This window comes from Vigna radiata, chromosome 8 (genome assembly GCF_000741045.1).
Source record: "Vigna radiata var. radiata cultivar VC1973A chromosome 8, Vradiata_ver6, whole genome shotgun sequence".
NCBI lineage: Eukaryota > Viridiplantae > Streptophyta > Magnoliopsida > Fabales > Fabaceae > Vigna > Vigna radiata.
Window position 1 is genome coordinate 45,003,338 of NC_028358.1, and position 23,293 is coordinate 45,026,630.

At 34.0% G+C, this 23,293-nt stretch overlaps 3 protein-coding genes across 3 annotated transcripts; 1 reads left to right on the top strand and 2 right to left on the bottom strand.

The window, feature by feature from the left end:
* Nucleotides 1-1,075: 1,075 nt before the first annotated feature.
* LOC106771935 (ankyrin repeat-containing protein ITN1) lies at nt 1,076-4,904 on the top strand. The gene is made up of 4 exons (XM_014657998.2): nt 1,076-1,291; nt 1,381-1,908; nt 2,605-3,014; nt 3,482-4,904. The coding sequence occupies exons 1-4, from the start codon at nt 1,267-1,269 to the stop codon at nt 4,313-4,315; spliced, it is 1,797 nt and encodes a 598-aa protein (XP_014513484.1). The 5' UTR covers nt 1,076-1,266; the 3' UTR covers nt 4,316-4,904.
* A 1,972-nt stretch (nt 4,905-6,876) lies between these two features.
* LOC106771682 (probable membrane-associated kinase regulator 4) lies at nt 6,877-8,240 on the bottom strand. Its single transcript, XM_014657686.2, has one exon. The coding sequence runs from the start codon at nt 8,156-8,158 to the stop codon at nt 7,058-7,060; it is 1,101 nt and encodes a 366-aa protein (XP_014513172.1). The 5' UTR covers nt 8,159-8,240; the 3' UTR covers nt 6,877-7,057.
* A 2,331-nt stretch (nt 8,241-10,571) lies between these two features.
* LOC106772283 lies at nt 10,572-22,465 on the bottom strand. Its single transcript, XM_014658580.2, has 18 exons — nt 22,082-22,465; nt 21,626-21,850; nt 20,955-21,050; nt 20,156-20,208; nt 19,692-19,788; nt 18,621-18,694; nt 16,937-17,048; nt 15,948-16,058; nt 15,096-15,172; nt 14,657-14,723; nt 13,631-13,696; nt 13,120-13,227; nt 12,886-13,016; nt 12,586-12,652; nt 12,424-12,491; nt 12,096-12,189; nt 11,522-11,592; nt 10,572-11,240 (listed from the first exon to the last, which is right to left on the bottom strand). The coding sequence occupies exons 1-18, from the start codon at nt 22,229-22,231 to the stop codon at nt 10,877-10,879; spliced, it is 2,031 nt and encodes a 676-aa protein (XP_014514066.1). The 5' UTR covers nt 22,232-22,465; the 3' UTR covers nt 10,572-10,876.
* Nucleotides 22,466-23,293: the final 828 nt, after the last annotated feature.

A 23,293-nucleotide genomic window follows, 5' to 3' on the forward strand; every position in this document is an offset into this window, starting at 1 on the left:
CTCAATTTGCTTAGAAAGTTAAGGTTTCTCTTCACTTAAATTAGTCTCATTTTATCATATTAACTAAAAAAGTACCAATCCCACTTTTTTTTTCGTTTATCCTTATCTAAGAATAGAAGTTATTTATTATATTAACTATAAAAGTGCATCATTATATGAAGACAACTAAGAAGGAAAATAATAATATTCAGGTCACTTAATCAACAATTATTTTAAGTGATTCATATAAAAATATATAAATTTATCATATACTTAAAATTTAATTAAACATTTATATTTATGTGCGGGTAAGTATGATAAGATGCCTATCTGAATATACTAATCATATAGTAAATTTATACTTACTCCCTTGAATATGATATATTTTCATTGATTGCCGAAAATAAAATAACTATTTTTCACATATAACACCATATACTTGACATATATTTGAGTGTAAGGGTATGAAGCACCTTTTTTTTTTCTTACTATTTGAATTATCGTCAAATTCAAATCTAGAAATCCAGAATCAAACACATGTCAAAGGAATTTCTCCCCAAAAAGAAGAAAAATATTGTGAGTTAGGTCATGAATCATGATGATGCCAGCCCGTGAAATCGAAGCCTTCAGCTTGAGTCAAAGAAAAGTCTTAATAGTTATAAGAAACTATTTAGGTTCACATTACAAATATATGAATTTATTTATACAAGAGATTACACTCATTGAATTTACCCCTCTCCAACCGTCTTTAAATAAATCAAAATGATTACTGATTTGTTTATTGTATGGAACAGGAAAGAATGCAGTAAGACTTTTTTTTATTAATTACTCATTTTTTAAAATTTTAAAATAAAACATTTCAATATAAATCAGGCTACTTTAAAATCAATTTGTAAACTTCATCCAATTTCATTTAAACCTGATCATAAAAATATAATTTTTATCTAAAAAACATATATAAATGAATTAATTTAAGTAAAGGTTATTTATATATATATATATATATATATTACTTGCAATGTTAAAAATGTTTTACTGAGAAGGAAAAAAAGAAAAAGACAGAAAAGTATAGGAATGACAAGTAAAAGAAAAGTCCAAAGTGTCTTCCTCTGAATGCGTGTGTTTCTGTGAAGTTTCGTGTTTCTGAGTCTGTTGCTCCACTTTCCTTCCACCCATCTTCCTTTTCTTTAAGATTCTCAATATCTTGTAATCATAATAATCCAAAACCATCTTCCTCTTACTCCCTTCACTTCCACCCTCTTCTCTGTTCCTTCTTCCACCATCTCAATGGCCTCTCACCCAAACCAAACAGGTTCTCCCTCTCTCTCTCTTTCTATATTTCTCTATATTTCTTCAATCTTCTAAATTTTTCATTTTTCGATCACCCTTTTGTTGTATCAGGAACGGGAGCTGACGGGCAAGGAGAAAAGGACCCCCCATCGCCGATCCCAGCATCAGCCTCTCAGAACCCACTTTCTGAGATATCGCCGTCACCGTCGCCGTCGCCGTCCTCATCGACGGCGCCGGCGCTGGTGCTTTCGAACTCGGGGAAGCGCATCGACCAGACGGGGAGGAAGAAATACGTGAAGCAAGTGACTGGGCGGCATAACGACACGGAGCTGCACCTGGCGGCACAGAGGGGCGACGTCGGCGCCGTGAGACAGATCCTTCTCGACGTCGAATCTCAGGTTATGGGAACTCTCGGCGACGGCGACGACGACGATCTCGACACCGAGATTGCGGAGGTTCGAGCTTGCCTCGTCAACGAAGAGAACGAGCTCGGTGAGACCCCTTTGTTCACTGCCGCTGAAAAGGGTCATCTCCATGTCGTGAAGGAGCTTCTCAACCATTCCACTGCTCAGACTGTTTCCAAAAAGAACCGATCGGGATTTGATCCCTTGCATATTGCAGCTAGTAAAGGCCACCACTGTATGTAGTATCTCTCTTTCTAGTACTTGTGTTTCTTTGTGCTGTTTTAGTTAGTTATACGAGGAGTTATGTTATGAACTTATGAACATATGCTCTGCTGCTTGAGGTTTAGGAAAGAGATTATAAAACCTTTAAAGTGAGCGACTCATCCTTGAAAGTGAAGTAGTTAATCTAAGTCGTTGAACAAACTCTTCGGTTACCCTTCTTTAGTTTAAGAGAGTTCTTTGGCAGATGAATGATAATAAGTCTTCTCCACAACAATATTCCCATTGTGTACTAAAGGGTAACAGGGGATTGTTCCGGTGGTGGAGGGATTCTGCCAGATTTCTACTAGCCTTGAAGTATGCCACTGGTGGTGATTGTCAATCAGGCGAGGGTTTTGCAGCCTCGAGGTTTTGGCAGCGCCCCCTTGTGCGCGAAGTGACTTTAATATAGGATTGATGGAGTCATGATCATAGCCATTGATTAGAAATTTAGAAATTTAGCTGTTGGTGACTGAGATTATTTACTTTATTTTTACTTACACTAGAGGAGTGAGATTCAAAGTAAAAATGTTTTGGTAGCATTGGGGAAGTTCATTGTGATGATGGACTTTTGGTGTGTAATCTGATGAGATGTTCTTATGTGCTGATGTAGTGTAATGTGTGTTTGGTTTTCTATTCTTCCATGTTATTCATGGCGTGTTTTGGTTTTCAGCCATTGTTCAGGTTTTGCTAGATTATGACCCGGGATTGAGCAAAACTATTGGTCCATCCAATTCGACTCCACTTATAACTGCAGCGACAAGAGGACACACGGAAGTGGTGAATGAGCTGCTGTCGAAGGATTGTAGCTTGTTGGAGATTGCTAGATCCAATGGCAAAAATGCTTTGCATTTAGCAGCTCGTCAGGGCCATGTGGAGATTGTGAAAGCCTTGCTCAGTAAAGATCCACAGTTGGCTCGAAGGACTGACAAGAAAGGGCAAACTGCACTGCACATGGCTGTAAAAGGGCAGAGTTGTGACGCAGTAAAGTTACTTCTTGATGCGGATGCTGCCATTGTTATGCTTCCTGACAAATTTGGTAACACAGCATTACATGTGGCAACCAGGAAAAAGCGAGTAGAGGTATGTCAACAGTTTCATAGCATTACAAGCACCATATCAGTATAGATGAAGCCATTTAAATCAAGTTGCTAGAACTGATGGGGCTCTCACCAAATGGCTAAATATGTCTTCTCTTATTGTGTACCTGGGTTACTAAATGCTGCTTTTAACCGTCTAAATGTGATGAATTTTTATTCAAAAAGAAAACATTATAACTTTTTGTATTTCAAATGTAATGTAATAATGTTTTCTTTCCTAATTTTGGCTTACCACTTTTAGATTTTCCATAATATTATATAAATGCAACCAAACATTTAAACGAAGGTGGTAACTTGGTATGGTTACTTACATTTGTCCAGAAGTTTTGAGCCTTTTTGTCTTTCAAATTTTCTTTATATAACCATGCAAATTCCCTGTATATTTTTAATCATCTGTCTAAGTTCCTCAAATGAAAATCTAATACTATGGTTTCTCAACTCCCTGCACAGATAGTGAATGAGTTATTACATCTGCCAGACACCAATGTTAATGCATTAACCAGAGACCACAAAACAGCTCTTGACATCGCTGAAAGCCTTCCACTCTGTGAAGAGGCATCAGATATAAAAGAATGTCTTTCTCGATATGGAGCACTTAGAGCTAACGAGCTTAACCAACCAAGGGATGAACTGAGGAAAACTGTTACTCAAATCAAGAAAGATGTTCACACCCAACTTGAACAAACCAAGAGAACCAACAAAAATGTTCATAATATTTCCAAAGAGTTGAGGAAGCTCCATAGGGAAGGAATCAACAATGCCACAAACTCAGTAACAGTGGTGGCGGTGTTGTTTGCTACAGTTGCTTTTGCTGCTATATTCACTGTGCCCGGTGGTGATAAGGATGATGGCTCAGCAGTGGTAGCAGCTTATGCTGCTTTTAAAATCTTCTTCATCTTTAATGCTATTGCACTTTTTACATCTTTGGCCGTTGTGGTTGTTCAAATCACCTTGGTTAGAGGTGAAACTAAAGCAGAGAAAAGGGTGGTGGAGGTAATCAACAAGCTCATGTGGCTGGCTTCTGTTTGCACTTCAGTGGCATTTATTGCTTCTTCTTACATAGTTGTGGGTAGGAAGAATAAGTGGGCTGCTATTCTTGTTACATTAGTTGGAGGGGTGATAATTTCTGGAGTTATTGGCACCATGACTTTCTATGTAGTGAGATCTAAGAGAAGCAGGTCAATGAGGAAGAAGGAGAAGCAGCTAGCCAGGAGGAGTGGATCTAACTCATGGCATCATTCTGAATTCTCCAACTCTGAGGTTGATCGGATTTATGCTATTTGATCTTGAACTTGCAACCTACAAAGGGGATCATGAAGAACAAATTGTTGCAAAATGGATGCAGGTGTTTAGAGTTTCCCCATTCTACCACTTTAAGAGTTCACTGTACAGGAAATTGTTCTCTCAGACTTAGCTGCAGCTAATGTTGGTGTTGCTGCTGCTGGTTTTCTAGGATCATGAGGAATTAGAATGAAGCTCTCATCATCATTGTAACTATTAAATGAGGCACTGCAGGGCGTAAGTAAACACCTGTGTCTTAATCCCAGGTTGTGATTTGCTAGGAAAATAAATTGAACATTGCTTTAACTTTCAATTTCTGTATTGATGTATTATCAAAATATACCTGCCAATCCTGTTCGCTACTGAGTACTTTATTACAATTTTCTTGAGGCCTAATCATCACAACTACCTAGATTACATACTGGACCCTTCATACATGCATCATGTGCAGTGCTCATACAGAATGAAATAGTAGTATACCTGTTGATTGTATTTTTCTTTATTTTTGATGAATTTGTGAGGTGAAAACAAGGTTTGCAATTTGCAGATAAGGGTATGATTGAGTTTGCAATGAAGGTTTTACTTTTGTTCACTGATTGACCATCTGCTCTTCAAAAGGTGTGGTGTCAACTTGCAGTTATCCATTTCTAGTAGCGACGTGTAGCAGCCAACTTTGAAAATATTATAGTGGTATACCAAGATGGCCGTTGTTTTCAATATTTATAATAATAAATTAAATAGTTTATGTTGCATAGAATCTCATTAAAAGAATTTTATTATAAAAAAATAATTTAACTTACACAGTTGCTACCAATTTAGGAGTAATAAGAACACGGTAATGAAGTGAAAAATAAAAACGAAAAAGATGCAGCAGCTAATTTTAAAACAGGATGATAAATTAATGGTAATGCTTAAAAATGATTTTAGTCTTTGAAATTTGTTGATGTTTGAAATTTTAATACATTTTGATTTTTAAATTTAAAAATTAAATTGATTCGATTTTTTAAATTTAATTATGTTAACTTCTTTTTTTTTAATCAATGGCATTTAACAGCATTAAAACCACTATCTACACAATAAACACATACAAAATTACACAAAAATGAAAGCAAAAGGAGAATTATGCATTGAAATCTATTTAAGGGGTGACTTTTCTCAAGAGATGTTACATTACTCTATGCATACAAGCTTTATGATAACTTGTGCTTAGAATATGAGGAGCTGACACAACAAAAATCTATTCAGAATAGGCAAATTATGAGGACCCTATTCGAGGAGAAAAGCAAAGTTGAAAGCAGTTGTCATATATATTAAAATTCAAAAAAATAGAGATTCTTGAAGGCATCCACATTATACATAAAATATATTTCATAGCTACAAAGTTGCCAAACATCTGATAACTTAAAGAAATCAGAATAGAACCACCTGAAAAGCTGTTTGTCACCTTGTCTGCACTGAAGGATCCTTTTATACTTCAAGTGTGAATATTTTAACATATTCTTGTACGTATGAAGTTCACTTCCTCAAAACTCTACTTTTTTTCTTCTTTCTCAGTTGCTCTGACAAGCTTTTTGCATTATAATAGAATAAGCTTACTTTAATGGTCAAGAAATTTTCTTCACAGAGAAATTAGAAGCCAGTAAATGTCTTAGACATGTGGGCTTCAACAATCATAATGATTGTGACCCTCTTGGTTTCTGATAATAGAATTTCCAAGGGACCTAAGAAACATGTATTTTAATTTTAAAAGACATTTATTTATTACAAAAACTGGAGTATGGCACTTACATTTTTTTATTCATTAAAGAAACCTCATAAAATTAATGGAAAATTAGATGATCAAAGCTGACAGATAAACAATTACAATTCAGTGGCAAATGACATGAAAAGATTGGTGTTCTTTATTTCTTGGCATCATCAACTGAGTTAGTAGTATTGTTTGACAGTGAGAGCCTGAGATTGCATTAGTAGATACCTCTAACTTTCTCATCTGTTTTGTATGTCCAACTTTTTCTTTTTCAGAAGATCTTGCAATGTGCCTGTTCTAAATTTAATATAGTTGTACATATTATTATGCTTTCCACTTCAACAATTAGGTTTTGATGTCCACATTACTCTTACATTCATTATGTTTGTACTGTGCCTGCATTAATCATTTCTTTCTCATGATTGATAAAAGGAATTACACAAAACAGAATCAATTTCTTAGTATCAAGTATCAGACATTTATAGTGCTTGTTGCATTGTCACCATTCTAGTTGACAGCATTTACAAGCAATGAGATTTCTAGTAGAAGATAAACTTTTAATCTACTCTTCTTTTCACTGTTCCTTATATATTGCGATCCATATGAAAATGCTTGATGTATGCATATAGATGGCTATCATAGTGCAATAATTGATTGTTACAGTTGATTTACAAGCTGGAGAAAGATCAAATCAGTTTTTCAGTTGACAGGGTCCAAATTTCGGAAAGACATTAAAATAAATTTGTCACTGTTTAGGTTGTTTGATCACCAAGTGATTCTTGAAATATTGGGGGAAAGTTTTTGGCTTGGAAGATGATAGCACAAAGTTGGAATTTTATTTTCAGAAGAATCTTACTCTGCAGTCATCATCATGATAACAATGAGTGTTTCTAAAATTAGTGCTGGTGAATGAAGCTATCTTTCACCAAAGTTACTTTTGAATTGAAAGACAATGTGTGAAGAATACAAAATAAGCAAAACTACTCTTCAATTCCCCATCAGCCCCTCCAAATATCTACCCTCTCATGATCCTCACAAACTGAGGTTCTAGATGATGCAGACACCGAGTAGAGTCCTGCTTCGCTTTCAGTCTTCTTTGAAGACAACACTTGCTGAGACTTCTTGCAGTGTGCAATTGCTCCCTGGATTGAATTTTCTATCTCTGAATTTGCACTGCTGCACCTTTTCAGTAGCTGGCGAGCTTGGCATCCATATGATTTGTTTGAAAATGAAAATGAAGTTGAGCCAGACATAAATGAAGATGATGATGATGATGATGATGACGACTTGTTCCCTGGAAGAATTTTTATGCCGACCGAGAAAGACCTTCTGTGGTGGTTACTTCCATCCTCACTTGTCTTCTCTTTGTAGCTTCTCATGACAGAATTAGAGGACTGATATCTGTCCCTGTGAATTTGGCCATATGGGTTCTTCTTTGCCACTTGCACATGCATATTTAAAATTTCCCTGGCCTTTGAAACCGATCCTTCATCTGCAACTTTGGTTGAGGTTGCATAGGTTTCATATGAGCAACCAGATTTTCCAAACCAAGACTTGAGATAAGCCCTTGAAGCCTTCAACTTGGAACCTAGTGAAGACTGCTTCAGTTTCTTTGTCCAAGACTTCTTCTGGTTTTGAACAACAAATCCACCACTCGTATCTGTTGGGTAGGCAAGGTTGTAATACTCTTCAGGGTTTAATTCTCCGCTAACTTGGCAAGAATCTGATGGAGAGATGTTGCAGGATTCAAATGGGGTGCCTGCAATTGGTGTTGTGTAGGTAGTGGCTAGAGGAGTGCTAAAGAACTCCTCAAAGATATCATTTTCTTTGTGAAAAGGAGAGGTTGAGTTTTCAAGGAGTTTTTCAACCATTTGTAACCGAGGAGGGAGGTGAAGAGGGAGGAGCTTTCCTTTGTAGAAAAGCTCATCAGCTGGGGAGGTTGTTGGTTCTTTCTCTTGAACAATGGAGGACATTTGAAACTCAAATTCTCTAGGCTGTGGATAAGATTGAGAATGGCAGAAGAAGTTGGAGTATGAGTTGACTTCCATGTCAATGTAATCATCATCTGCAGGGTCGCATGCTAAGAGTGTTGTAGCCATTGTTACTTCTCAGGTTCAGTACTACTCTTCTATTTTGGACTTCTTCTTATGAGGGGATACCAGCTAATGGTTGCAGAGCTTTTATTATGCAAAAATGAAGACTGGTATAGTACCTCTCTTGAAAGAGCAAAGAATGATTTATTCAAAAAGCAGTATCCTGGAATTAGTGGTATTCTAATCTTGTTGCTTTTTATTTTTTATTTCATGTCTTGTCATTATTGAAGGAGTTTGTCTGCAGGCATCCAAATGTAAAATTAAGGCCTCTTTGATTTTCTTACGGGGAGAAGCACTGACCCACCCAACATAAACATTGTAGCTTATTTCTAATTGGTATTGCTACTTTTATACTTCTTTTGCTGCTAATGGTAACTAGCATGACATGATTTAAATTATTTTGTTTCCTCAAGAAATTAATAATGCAGACAAGTGTCCAAAAACTGCACCGTGTCACACTGCAGGTTGGTTACTTGCTTAGTGCCGTTGGCATGATGAAGTCTTGCACAATGGGAAGCTAGAATCAACATATTACATAATGATTGTAGCCATTGATTTGATTACTTTCTAACAAAAACCAGTGTTTTATTGTTGTCATTTTAAGCAGAAGGGGATTGTTGAATGATATATAAATATCTGAGAAAAGAGTACAACGCAGGAATCTCCTGGCGGTAGTAACAAGAGTATTTGTTCTTGAGTCTGATATTTGTTGGGAATCAAGTATGAGTCAAAATTTTACATTTGTAAGATAGAAATGAGAAAGTAGAACACTGTATATGTATAAAGATGAAATACTCGTTAACCCATTGTTTTAAGATTTTGGACAGAGAGTCTCTTATATAGTAAAGACTCGTATCTCTCATTGGTGTTTGTATCTCTTCTCGGTACATCCAACAATAACAATATTATGGATACTTTTTTGGCTATGGGGGGAAACTGGTCTGTGAATTAAAGAGGCTATTTTGGAACCTGGTGTAACACTAGCGATTTCCCATGCAAGAAAAATGGGTTTATGAAAAAGAAATGTCTGGCGGCATGCACTTTGGCATTCATGTCAGTACTTAACTACTTATAATTGTGCTGTGCACCAAAATGAGTTCATGAAGAAGAACCAAAGCATACATTTTGGAACTTTTAACTGGATTCCTGCCTTTGTTTTAACGCACTTTAGTGAATAATTGCACACGGGAAAAGGTTTTGGCATACACGGGTGCAAAACATGGGCATCTTTTTGAAATTATTGGTGTTTATTAATTTGACATTGAAAAATGAAGGTGTGTGGTAAGTGAATAAAGTATTATAGTGAATGCAGAGAGTGAAGAAGAATGAGTAACACATGACCCGACAAGCAATGGTGGGAGAAGAGACTGAGGCCGGAATGCCTGCAAAGCTCGAGAGTTTGTTTGTCATCATCTTTTAACACAACTCCTCCTACCTACTTTTGAGTTTACCATCCTTTTCCCTTTTCCATTTTTTAGTCGCAAACAAAACGATAAGTTCCTAACTTTTCCTCTTTTTTCCCCCTCTCTGCAATTTCTTTCAGATTATTATTTGCCAACATCCTAAAAAAACACTACCAAATGGTTGGTTCTTTCTGTCAAATGCAGGACCTATGCTAATGCCCACCTTACTTTCATGCCCAATTTGTCGCTAAGTTAGGTTGTCAAGCATTTTCATTTATTTTCTCAAACCTACTTATACATTATAATATAATGTCAACATTGATTAAACTGCATCTCTATCAGACCAAAAAAAAAAATAATAAAGAGAAAAAAACACTACTTTACTTTTTTTACTAGAAACGATCAGATTGAGCCAATAATTTTCTTTGTTGCCTACTCAAATGTAGCAACATTCATCTCAAGGCTAATAATACACCCGGTGCATTTACATGGATAGATTCATGAATCGATTTTATGAATCATATTAACAAGATTGACTAGCAGCTACAAGATTCCGTGCTTTGCATGTTAGGTACAGAGTTCACAGGCAAAATTTTCCAGCTATACTTGGAGAGAAAAGTTCTTTGAACATTAGGCACATTCCAAACGAGGTTTATTTGCATATAAATTCATTAAAAATAGAAAGAAAAAAAAAAGCAAGAAAAAGATAAAAGCATTCAAATTTTCATTGTTTATTTTGAAGAGAAATTAGAAGGAAATAAACATTTTCACAAGTCCCAGTTAGCATAGAAAAAACACTATAAAATAAGGAGAAACACTTGCTATATTTTCTTATTTTATTTTATGATAAAAGAAAAAAACTCTTTTTAAAACAAAATACAGTACAAAGTTTAATTTTCATTCTCTTCACTTCTAAAAATAATAAAGAACTCTATTAAAAAGGGAGGAACACTTATTACGTATATAACTCAATTTTGCAATTTTTCAACCAACCAATAAAAGAATGCCAGGAAATGTGGGCCGGTAACACTCGCCAAAAACAAAATATGACATTAGAACTTTTCCAGCCATTCGATGTAACGGTTCTAGGGTAACCATTTGATTGTTACAAATAATTTTTCGACTGGTCTACATGTTACATATTCATTAATTTACAGAAGAATCAAGAAATTATGCTCTAATGTTTACAAATTAAAAGATATCTGGATACAAACTGAGGCTTCATTAACAGCCGACCCATGCTTACAAATTTATGATACTTGAACTTGCCTCCTTATAAAAATACAACAGCAAGCTTAATTACTCATAAATAAGATTTGACCTAACTAGAAGTCAATTCTTTTTCAAGCTCATCAAACTCCCAATCACCAATTTCTTCTGATGAATACTCATCACTGACCCTCCCTATCTCAGATTCCAGCTTTGCTAACTCAGCTGCATGGTCTAATAGCTGCTCTGCCTTAACTGAAGATGATTTTGGCTGTTCATCCGTCTCAGGCTTTGAAAGCTGTGCACCATGAGCTGGCGCAGAAAGTGAAGGAGCACCATCCAACTTTTTCTCAGAAGGTGGAGTTTCAACCTTTGCAGGACTCTCTATATCAAGAATTGGTCTCTCAATAGACTCAAATTCAGTTCGCAACTTTTCAATGCCATCAAACAGCTCTTTAACTCTATCTTCATCGCTCCTGGATTGGTGCGACCAATAAGTGAAGGCAAAAGGAAAAAAATTCAGTACAAGGTGTCTGATGCAACGATAATCTTCTATTCAATAAAAAATGAGATGTTTTTCACAGGGAAAGAACAAAATGGTTTGTAAAAGGTGAGTTTGAGTGAAAAACAGTTAGAGAAATTCTAAATTTCAGCTGGATTTACACAATACATTTATTTTGAACTTGTATCAACCAACCGTTCAATTCTAAAGTTAATAAAGCCACCCAATAAAGTTAATATAGAAAGAAAACACAACCTGGAAACTTTCCCATGCTGAGCGTAAAACTGCTGTTTCATAGTATCCACAACACTGAAAGTGGTAATAATCTGAAGCAACGAAAGAAAACCATCAACAAATCCAAGCAAATCATATATCTACTCCATTGTTTTGGTCATGAACAAAGCATGCAGCATACAACATATATTAGAAGATCAAACTCATTTAAGGAGACAAGCCAACAACACTGATAGTCTTATCCTATTAGGATAAGTCAGTTGGAATTGGATACCCTGTAGTTCATTTTAAATCTGCAGCGTGTGTAGTTCAAGATCTCACGATTAAAATGTTTCAAGTTTTTTATTTAAAAAAAAAGTAAATACAGTTTTAAAACTCGTGGGTTATTGGATACAACTGGAGAAGGTGCAGTTCATTTTTTTAACTGCCGAAGATCTGCCTTCAAGGTCAGTTACATGGATCGCATGTTGCCATTAGGCCAAGTCAAAAACCAAATTCCCACTTGACAATAAAAAAAAAAAAACGTTATCATAGAAAAAAAAAAAAAAAAGTAAATAAACTGCTAGATGAACAAGCCACTGATATGCATATATACCTTGGCTTCGTACGTCAAATATTCCTCCTCAAGGTTTTTCCTTGGACTTAATCCTTCTAAATCCTCAGTATCAGGATTGGGTGTCATCTCTAATCTGTATCCTCAACAAAATTGGAGAAAATTGATGAAGAAATAACATACACACAAGAGCACACATACACGAAAATTTTTAAAATTAAAACTTAATACTTTATGGACAAATGAAAATACCAATAATTTGAATACCAGTTCATTTATTTAAGCAATAAAATATAAACTTTTTTGTTAACATGGAGAAATATTGTACTCCCAAAGAAATTTACAATCAAACACCCTTAAAAGGTATTACCTCTGATTTAAATTCTTGAGGTTCACGACAAATGTTCCAATATGGTTAATAGAAGGCTCTAACTCTTTCTGCACACAGCATAGCAGTAAGGGGAAAAACAAGGAGGGAAGCAAAAACCAGGCCATACACCCATTATTTGAATCAGTAAAGCGTAATATATACCTGGTAAGCAGTAAGAAGTTGAATGGCCAAGTTCACAAAGTAGTCCTCATGTCTCTCCAATTCATCACTTTAAAATGTAAGGATTAGTCAAAATAATAATTCGTGAAAAATAAAGAGCAAAGGCAGAATAAGAGTAAATATAACCCATAGAATTCTTGTTGAAGGATATAGTCAACTAAGTATATGTGAAATTGGACTTATTCCTAATATAATAAATATATACACATCCAGGGTCATACTCAAACTAGTCTATTATATAGGCAACAAAACATTTATCATTACTTAAGTTCAGTTACATACTTGACCAGCTTGTCGTTAGTTTTTGCATTTGACTGCTGAAGAACCCAAGTATCTTCCAGAAAATTAATCCAGGTTTTGATAACATCTGCTTCAACCTTACATGAGTTAATGGATTTTGAAAATTCATCTTCCTGTCGATCAAGGTCAAACCAAAATTTCAGACAACCTGGATGCTGAGAGTCACTATTCAGGAATATTCAAGCATCCATGGAATAGAAAATAAGAACCTCGAACCTTTATCTTCAGGTGCTCAACTATCTGATTGTTTGCTTCCTCAAACTGGTCTCTCTCTTCCCTCACATTCCATAGTCGTGCTTGAGCAGCAGCCAAAGAAGTGTTAACCTACAACTCATGCCAGATTTCAGTTATTTATAAATTAGTTATGAAATTCGTCACCACTCCTCCAACAGCATCCCATATATTAAAGTTGGAGTCATTTTGACAACATAATAAGACAAACTACAATTTATTGCTATTAGCAGTAAACTTGAAGAACAAAATTCACATTCAATGGCCAAAGTATCTTACACGTGTTCAAAGTTAAAAAGGGGCAATACAAGGTTTCTCAACAAATATCAATCCATAAGTCGTAAGGATATAAAACAGACAACTAGATTACAAAAATCGGCACATTGCATGAGTAGAAATGAAGAAAATAATAAATAAACCCATTTTCTCAAGCAAATATCATTTACCACTCTCACCACCACAAAAAAAAAAAAAAAAAAGTTGAATATGGTGATACCTTTTTCAATTCAGCTTCAAGATCTTCTTTTTTACGTTGCAGTTCAGATATCTCTGCTGTCAGTTCCTGAAATTGAGGAAGAAAGAAAAATGAGTTGCCCCCCTACAATAGATGGAAGACTTAGTACTGACAGGCAGATGTTAGTTTTCATCATGGTCTGGTCTCCTATGCACACAAGGAAATTGATCATCTCACTACAAACTTAACCAACCACAGCCCCCAAATAAAAGTGAACCAATTGAAGTGTGTGTGTGTGTGGAAAATTTCGTCCGGCATAACCTATGAAGAAAGAACAAAATAATATATAATATTACATATAAACTCCAGATGTTAATGCAATAAAGTTGTTATCAATATTGATCATATTGTTCATATATCATTTTTGTTGAGACCCTTATTTGACTAAAAATATGGTCAAATTTTAATATGTAAGTAAATACAAACCTCACCTTACAGTTTAGTTTTGTGAAATTGAATTAAATTTAAAATTCACATTCTAAAATGATATTAGAGTTTATCCTAACAAAGCACTCATTAGAGTTTATCCTAACAAAGCTCTCATTAGAGTTTATCCTAACAAAGCTCTTATTAGAGTTTATCCTAACAAAGCTCTCATTAGAGTTTATCCTAACAAAGCTCTCATAGGCTTATCATACCACCTGCTATGGTACCACCCACAATATACAGTCACATGCTTGAGATGTCTAGTCTTCAGCATGAGAGAATGTGTTAGAAATTCCATATTGATTGAAGACATGACCAAATCATAGTATATAAATGTATGTAAATATTATCTTACAAGCCAGTTTTGAGGTTGAATTAAACTTAAAAATCACTTTTTAAGAATTGACATACAGAACAAGAGCCTAGATAAGTAGACGTACAATGAAATCCCCATTTGAAATATGATACATTCCAAAAGCAAATACAAACCAGTGATATTTGGCAATAAACATGATGATTCCCTGTTGAACTTTTTAACTACTCCTTTTCACTAACTTCTACATTTGAGATATAATACATTACCTTCTCCTTTTCACTAGCTTCACCATCTTTAGCTACCCGAACTTTTAATGCTTCCTCCTTTTGTACTCTGTAAAATTAGAGAGAGAAATATGGTTTAGTGTTCGTTAACTTGAGCCAAATAGAATAACAAAAAACCCCAGTTAATCAGTAACATCATCTACAAAAACGGAGATAATGAACTAAAGGAGTAGGCAGAAGGTAGAATCATACCACCACCACTACAATTTCCAAATGAATGGATATACTTCTGGCATGTTTAAGCCCACTTACAAATAAAACAGATTCATTGATCGGAAACTGAAAATAAAAACTATAAAGCAAAATGCTAAATAAAGTACATTCAACAAAACCTATTTGTCTGGTGAGTATAAAACTACGAATTCAGATGACGAAAAGTAAAGACGGGAGTATAAGAGAAGATGATATTATGACAGGCTACCTGTTATCTAAAATACGTTTTTCAGCTTTTACAGCAGAGTTGGCAAGAGATTCCGTTAAAACCTTCAGCTTATCAACCTACTTAAAAGCACAAAAGTATAACAATGGATAGAACAATCAAAACATATTACTCAGAAATATGGGAAACATAATAGACAGAACGACAGATAACAAGGAACTACATTCAGTGAGAACACTCCTATAAGACTGAGAACATTTCAAAGCAGAATAACCCCAAATGTAAGTTCTATTTCTACCATCTCATTCACTCTAAAAAAATAGTTAGATCCAAACTAGGACACCTGATAAAATCTAGAGAATAATGTTTACTTTTCTATAATGTCAAGTTAATGAAAGAATAAAATAAATAATAGAATTAAAAATTACCCTTAACATTTTGTTGATATGATTGACAACTAGAGAAGGGTAACTATGGAATTTAGAAATGCTACAAATCCTTCTAATTTTCTTTTCTGTTTCTCCACGTTCTCTGAGTGATTCAATTTTTCTATTTTGGTGAACTCAAGGTAAACCATTCCAATTTTCTTAGCCATAAAATCAGTTTTTCATGCAAGGAAATATAATATGTACCTCTAGTAAACATCTTTTTCATGACAAACTAGAGAAAGGTAATTATGAAAATTAAAAATGCTAAAAAATCTTTCTATTTTTTTTTTCAGTTTCTCTCCATTTAATCAGTGAATTAATTTTTATTTTGGTGAACTCCAGGTAAACCATTCCAATTTTAATTGCTCCAAAATATTAGTTTTTCATTTGAGGAAATATAATTTTTAGCTCTTGTTTTCCTTTCTCCAACCCTTCCCAAAGAAACTAATAAAGGAAAGAAATGTACCTTTTGAGCATGAACTTCAGGAGAGTCTCCATTGCTTAAATTTTTTTTCTTCAGCAATAATGCTTCCAGTTTGGAACAGATTCTAATTTGAGCAAGGGCAATTTTCAAAGCCTGCAAAATTATTAGTTGGTTTATTATCCACTCTCTAACACAGAATGGTCTACACGAATATAATAAACAATAAATTATTATATATAAATCTATATTACATTACAACATAGTGATTAGAATCTTAAACTTAGAATGTAATTTGGCTACGCACTTCATCATATCATAGGATGAATCACAAATGACTTTGAATCTCACTACACATGAATGAATCTATGAAAATTTTTATCAATACAAATTACAAGATTCAATAATTTTTTTTATTTCTTTTTTTTTTCTCTCTTTCACAAATTCTCATGAAAGAAATTGAAAATGCATATAAGCATGAATTGTTAAATGAAAAGCAATTGAAGGAGCACTTCTAAACTCATGTATACGAATATTCCACCACTTCACCCACTCATTCAATGCATGCACTCTATTTAACCACACTCCATTTCCGTTGTCATAATAGTTGTAAGTAAACAAAAAATGCTTAAGCCAGAAGGTATGAAAGCATCACAGTTCAATTAAGAATCAATCACAGTAAAGCTTCAAAATCGAAAACATTAAATATTTAAAAGGATACAATGTGAAATTTGATAAATGTTATGTTCTTGTTGAAGGGTGACGAGTGATGGAGATAGAAGTAAAAATATCACATGGAACTCAAGAAAGAACCAAGGAATTTACAGTCTACCAACACTACTTCAAAAAACATGGAAAATAAGCTCGTAACAAGAAACAAGAATGGGAGCAGCAGCATACTCGACTAATAAAAAATGGCTGACTCGATAAAAGTTTCAGATAAGCTTGTCTCGTATTATTACTATATTAGTCGATGAAAAAATTCATTACTGGCAATGAAAGGCTTTGAAGAGGAAGTGATGACAGAAACAAACCTCTAGAGTTGCTGGTGTTTCCTCGGCAGCTTTAAAATCAACTTTGTTTACAGACCCCTTTGAAGTTATCTCAGTGAGCTTTTTCTTAAGAATAGAGGCTTCAGAATCTATTCTGCAGTCAATAAGGAAAACGAGACATGACTTGAGGTAGATTGCAGGCAGTTTTCTCACATTATATTATAACAGCATGGATCTGCTGATAATAACTAAAGTAATATCTGAAAAGTACACACTAAATAGAACATTATAAAAAAAATAATAATTCACAAACAAAGAGAAATATTTCGACTTGATCCAAAAGCAACAACAAATCTTGCTGTGTAATATTAGACATTCAATAAGATTATTTCAGATATTATCATTAAAAGTATCTTTAAAATGGATCAGTATTTTATAACTGACATAAAATGATTGACCTATAATAAAGATATAATTAAAATCAAATATGAAACCATCCAAAAATAGAACAATACCAAAAGCTTAAGCCCGGAAGAACAGAAATGATTGAATTTGGTTTATCTTCTATAGAAATGACCATGCTGTTTTATTTCATTTTTCTTTGATATTAGTTAAAGGAATATATCAGTTAACTTTGTAGAGCTGTAGTGACTGGTTATGCTTATTACATAAATCCAAAGCATCATGACATTCATCAAGGATAATGAAATAAAGTTAATTGTAAGTTGAAGTAAATAAGAAGTGGGAGACAGAGAGGTCTCACGCTGTGAAATCTTTGAACAATGTGTTCCTAGTCAATGCCAATAAATATATATTTCTCAAAGTAAATGACCACAATCACTCATCCAGTCATCACTTTTGTTAAGTTTTACTTTTTTAGTTGTTCATCTGCTAAAAAAACATATTTGTGCTCCATCTCAAATCAATGTGGTTCTGTCCCTGCTCCAGTTGCCTAGCCTAATTGACAATATGGAATACGATAGTGTTTAAGTTGTAACCTCTGAGTCTCTTTGAGTGCTGTCCAGAAGTTTATGACAGCTTCATTGCAGTTTTTAACCTCTGGAGGCTCAATGTTTTTTATTATTTTTTTCTATTAAGGATGATGTGGGTTTTGCTCCGTTATCACTTTTATCTATTTACTAAATTCCATCCACCATACAACAGTGATCCGCATACCCCTATTTTTTTCATTTAATTGCCTACCACTTTCTCCTAAATCGAACATAATGGAGGCCTGATGCTGGAGGGAGATACAAGATTACAATCCCATCACCTACTGCAATAGGAAAAGACATTTTCCACCCAAAGTTACTACTGTTGAAATCCTGCCTATAAATTATACAGGCACTATATAAGATCAGAGCTACAAAGCATTCAGATAATGATGTTCTCTGGAGCAACATTTTCCTTATTAGAAAAATTGTCACATAAATTGTTTCATTGATTAAATGGGATTATCTATATAAATCACTTAGAGAAAAAGGCTAATAACCAAATTCATAAACAATTTATTACAACACAATTTATACATCAACTGTGCTACAAGGTGAGGTGGCTACATGAATTGCCATACATTATTTGGCTCATTTAAAGACCAAATCTTCAGAAATATGACAACAAAAGTTATAGATTTTGATATTTGAACTTAAGATCAGTGTCAAGACTTAGTTGTCTACCAGCGAGGTACAAAGAAAATGACAATGGAAAACCATGTCTTCACACTGACCTTGCAACATCAGAATTGATTTTCAATCCAGTGATGGCACCTTGTGCAAATTGAAGCAATTCCTCTCGCTTCACCTAATGAAAAAGGTAAACGTATAACAATCTTATTGAACGCATAAAGAGCAAGTTTAAGAGGAGAAGACATTGGAGGCCCCACTGAGAGATCATCAATGGAAATGAAAATGGCAGCAAAGTGAATTTCAAAGTTTAATGTCTCAACTCTATCTACTGAGTTGTCTACAGAGGACTACATTTCATTTCAATTACTTTCATTTAACACTTACATTCAGGTCGCCTTTTAAATTATGATTAGATAAGGATATAAAAATCCATAATTGAAGTTATAAAATTATTATTTTAATCCCATTTTCTCCATTTTAATAAGTTATAAAATATATCATTAACAGTAAAATTAAGTCACGGTTTAAAATTGATATGAGAAAGAAAAAATTGACTATGTGAATGATAATGCAATGAAAGATCTGTAACAGGATTATTAGGCTTGCTGAAAATGTGTGGTGATGATACCATACAGTGCTTTATTTAAAATCAACTATGATTCAACCTAACTTTCAGCAATGAAATATGACACATTTTCCTATTTACATAAAGATAAATTCAGATCTTTAACAAGGATAACCATGTTTGGGAGAAAGGACAACTTCCCAATTTGGTTCTTAATAGTAATTTAGTACTATTAACATTAACATCACTAATACATTATTTAAGGTAGAATGTTTCCAGATGATTTATTTTATTTTATTAGTCTTTTATACAAAATAAAGTTAGGTTCCTCGTTTCAGAATTCAAATATTTAAAACCAAAACTCAAAACTTAGTCAAGGAAAATGCTATCAAGGTATTAAAAATGTGCATTCTCAAAATTTAAAGTTCAGTTCAAATTCATATACTGATTATCAAATGGTCTACACATAAAACAGCCTTCCAAGATTTTGTGAAGTCACAACTAAACACCAAAAATACAATTAATCAAAGAGAGGAGAAAACAGAGGAAGCATTTACTTCTGAGTACCTATGTCCATAGATACGAGGGAAATAAAAATCATCCTTACCAGTACTTCATCTTCATAGCTTGAAAAAGAGGTTGCTAAATCTTGCAGGCTGCTCACTATGGCATTATGAACTTCTTTTCCTCCAGTAAGACAGAGTCTATATAGATAAGGATGCAGAAAGTAAGATTAGATGTACCTTCAGCTGAACTGCAATATTAATAATTTCCCAGAAAGGCACAAATGAAATTAAAATTTTAGACATTATTTTCACAATAACAAAACATTGATCATTAACCACAAGAAAATTGCACCAAAGGATTTCATATACCATATAAGCTAGACTCGGATGTCATTCATAAACATAAGATCAAAGATAAACCATGGCATGAAAATGCGACATGCAAGTTGCCAATGGCAAATCACAATGAGAGATCCAAATACCTATCTATCCAACTATTTATATATATCTATCTATCTATACATGTTTGTGTGTGCACGTGTGTGTATAAAAGCAATAAACTCACTCAAACATCTCCAGGAGAAGGGAAACCTCTTCCTCGTCAGGAGCATGAATAATCTGAGGAATAGAAAAGAGTTAACCCTGCGGTTAACCTCCATTATCAGCAAAAGAAACAAATTGACTTATCCAGAATGATATTCTTTTACCGATATAATGAAAATGATAAAATATAAAGCTGCATACACCAAAGAGAAACTAAAGAGAAGAAGGTACGTAAGATCAAATTATAATCGATACAATATTATTGGGAAAAGCCAAGTCTCACGATGACTAAATATAGACCCTGAAAAAAAGTATATAAATGAAGACAATTCTCACCTTACAAGATGATTTTGAGGTTGAATTATGCAAAAACCCACATTGTAAGAAATATTCACAAGAATTTATTAAAGTAAAGCAGATTGCATTAACTTTTACATTAAATTATTATTTTAGACATACAAGGTGCACCTTTGAATAGTAAGTATTAAAGCAAACCCACTCACAATCACTAAAGGAAAAGAACGCAATATATATAGATAGATAGATATTATAATGCATGTGTGTATACATTCTTTACAGTCTGAGACAGTGCATCTCAAGCTTACATCTCGGGCTTTCACCGAGTTAATCTCATGTCTCACTTCAAAAGTACACTTGAAACTCGCTTCTCTTTTTTCACCCGTTTTGCTAAGACAATTAAAAACACTAAGTTTTATGCTTTACAGAACAAACCATAGATATTTATGTTATAAAGATACCTACCAATATACCATGGGAAGTTCGGGATATTTATACATAATAATCAGCATAATTGAACATACCATGGATAATGCTATACCCTCTAATGCCTGACTTTGAAGGAAAACATCACGAAAATTTAATGGTTCACCCCCAACATCAGAATCATAGTAAAGAACCTGAAAAGAGACAGTAGAATAGCAAACACAAACGGTTAAGATAACAGGATGCCGTTATATTTGCTATTTTTAGGAATAGATTACCAACATAAAAATTTGGGCACCAACTACCTACCAACAGGGAAAATCTCCTCCTATAATCTAGTTGTAAGAAGGAAAAAAAAAAAGAAGAAACTGACAACCGGAGAATTTTATTATCATCCAAAATACGAGAAGACATTGTAGTGCAAAAACAAACAGCAAAACTTCTGACGTATACTAGACTTAGCTAGGGAATGGCATCAATACGCCATAAGTCAGGAGGATTGCTATCAGTGACATCACACTCCTATTAACAATTTTTCTATTATTGCTTAAATTCTACGGAAAACTACAAAATCTAAGTAGACCTACAAAATTTTGTACTTTGAATAATATAGTGTATTAGGAGAAGTGTATTAAAGAGAGTGTTGCTAGCATATCTATAATTTAAGAGACAGTATAGTCCTCAAATATATAACCAAATTTCCGCAGAGTATAAAATCGGTCATAGCAAACTACTGAACATATGAAAAAGGAAGGTTCCGAATTCAAACCAGAGATGGTCTCCTTGGGTTCTCCTTGGCTTCTTCAACTGCAAGGTGCTGCTCTAGAGTCCTCTCTTTACCTTCAGCCAACGAGGCTTCAGACAACTTCTGAATCTCTTGAAGCACAGCCACCCATCTTCTAAGCAACTGCACTCTCTCAGGTCCCCGGTAAGAGATAGCAGCGTCTTCCAACCTCTTAATGGTCTCCGCAACACTTTTGTAATTCCTAGCACCCTGTATAGTGTGCACAACAGAACATAACACGAAATTAATATTCTCCTATCGAAATGTTTACACGCCTTAATATTGGTAACATAGCAGTTAGATTGAAACTATGCACACAAAGAGGACGGTTATGGATTGGTCTCAGTTTAGTGACTAGCATACGCACTGATGCATTAATTAAAAACGAGAGGTGGCATGAGAGAAAATAAAAGAGGAACTGAGAATGGGGAATTTATTTACAATGCGATCCTGAAGGATTTTGGCACCCTCGGCGACGGCTTGACCGGCTTGCTGTACGACGGTGTCGGCGTAGTTCTTGACGGTACGAGTGAGGTTGTTATTGTTGCCGACTTCGACGGCTTTGTTCACCGCAGATCTCAGCCACGACATGATTGCTCTCGGCCACTCCGAGTTGGAATTCGGCGATTGAAGAGCGAGGCAGCGAATTTATTTAGGGTTTGGAACGTTAGGAGCGATAACGAGATGATAAAGAACAAGGTCAGGGAGAATCACAATGAACACCGACCATTCTCTGTCTGACTCTGTTGTTTGCTTCGTATCGGATTTCCAGAGGGTCAAGATTTCGAGACTCAACGATGCCGTTTCGATCTTCAAACTTTTTTTTCTTTGAAGTTTCACTTTTATTTAATTTCTAAAAAAAGTTTGGTCGGTCATAGTACAAACGGTATGAATATTATTATAAAGATGTAACATAGTAAATGAAAAAAGATTACTTGTCTTTGATCATTTTTCTCTAAAAATAAATTTTTAGTAATTTTAAAATTAAATTATATCATTTTGGTTAAAAACAAAAGTAATGGTAAAATAATATATTTTTATATCCATTTGATACATAATAAAAAAATAAAAAATAATAATATTTCGACAACTTTTTTTTGACAACATTTGAACATTGATTACATGTCAATCTGTGATTGGTCAAAAATTATTCCACCATAATGTTTATGATTATTATTATTGATTGTGAAGTAATTTTTGACCAATCACAGATTGACACGTAATCAATGTTCAAATGTTGTAAAAAAAATGTTGTCTAAATATCATTATCCATAAATAAAAGGGTTATCAATAAATAAAATTTTATATTTTTTTAAAATAAAAAGTAAAAAAATAATATTAAATAAATATAAAAAATTTATTTGTATCAAAATATTATTTTTTTTTTAAATAATTTGATAAGTTACGTCTTTGTGGTAATTAATTAGATGTTAACTAGTTCATGGTGTGTTTATTAGGATAATAACTAAGCATTAAATTTGTTAGGCTAATACGACTAATGTGTATTCAATGGTTTTGTTGTATAAACTTAAATTTGTGCTTAAGGTATGGTAAAAAAATTGAAAAAATATTCTCTCGAGTTTTGTGATTTGTGGTGAAAGTTAAAGACTGTGGATGAGTTGAAAAGTTTAAATAATAATGTTTTAGAATTAA

What these genes read in the sequence shown, in the direction of transcription:
- LOC106771935 (XM_014657998.2), top strand. Translation starts at nt 1,267, where the DNA reads ATGGCCTCTCACCCAAACCAAACAG. An exon ending in AGCTAGTAAAGGCCACCACT is followed by an intron (nt 1,909 to 2,604) that starts GTATGTAGTATC and finishes TTTGGTTTTCAG; the next exon opens with CCATTGTTCAGGTTTTGCTA. An exon ending in CCAGGAAAAAGCGAGTAGAG is followed by an intron (nt 3,015 to 3,481) that starts GTATGTCAACAG and finishes CTCCCTGCACAG; the next exon opens with ATAGTGAATGAGTTATTACA.
- LOC106771682 (XM_014657686.2), bottom strand. Translation starts at nt 8,158, where the DNA reads ATGGCTACAACACTCTTAGCATGCGACCCTGCAGATGATGATTACATT.
- LOC106772283 (XM_014658580.2), bottom strand. Translation starts at nt 22,231, where the DNA reads ATGTCGTGGCTGAGATCTGCGGTGAACAAAGCCGTCGAAGTCGGCAAC. An exon ending in AAATCCTTCAGGATCGCATT is followed by an intron (nt 21,851 to 22,081) that starts GTAAATAAATTC and finishes CACACTATACAG; the next exon opens with GGTGCTAGGAATTACAAAAG. An exon ending in GCTATGAAGATGAAGTACTG is followed by an intron (nt 18,695 to 19,691) that starts GTAAGGATGATT and finishes CTTTTTCATTAG; the next exon opens with GTGAAGCGAGAGGAATTGCT.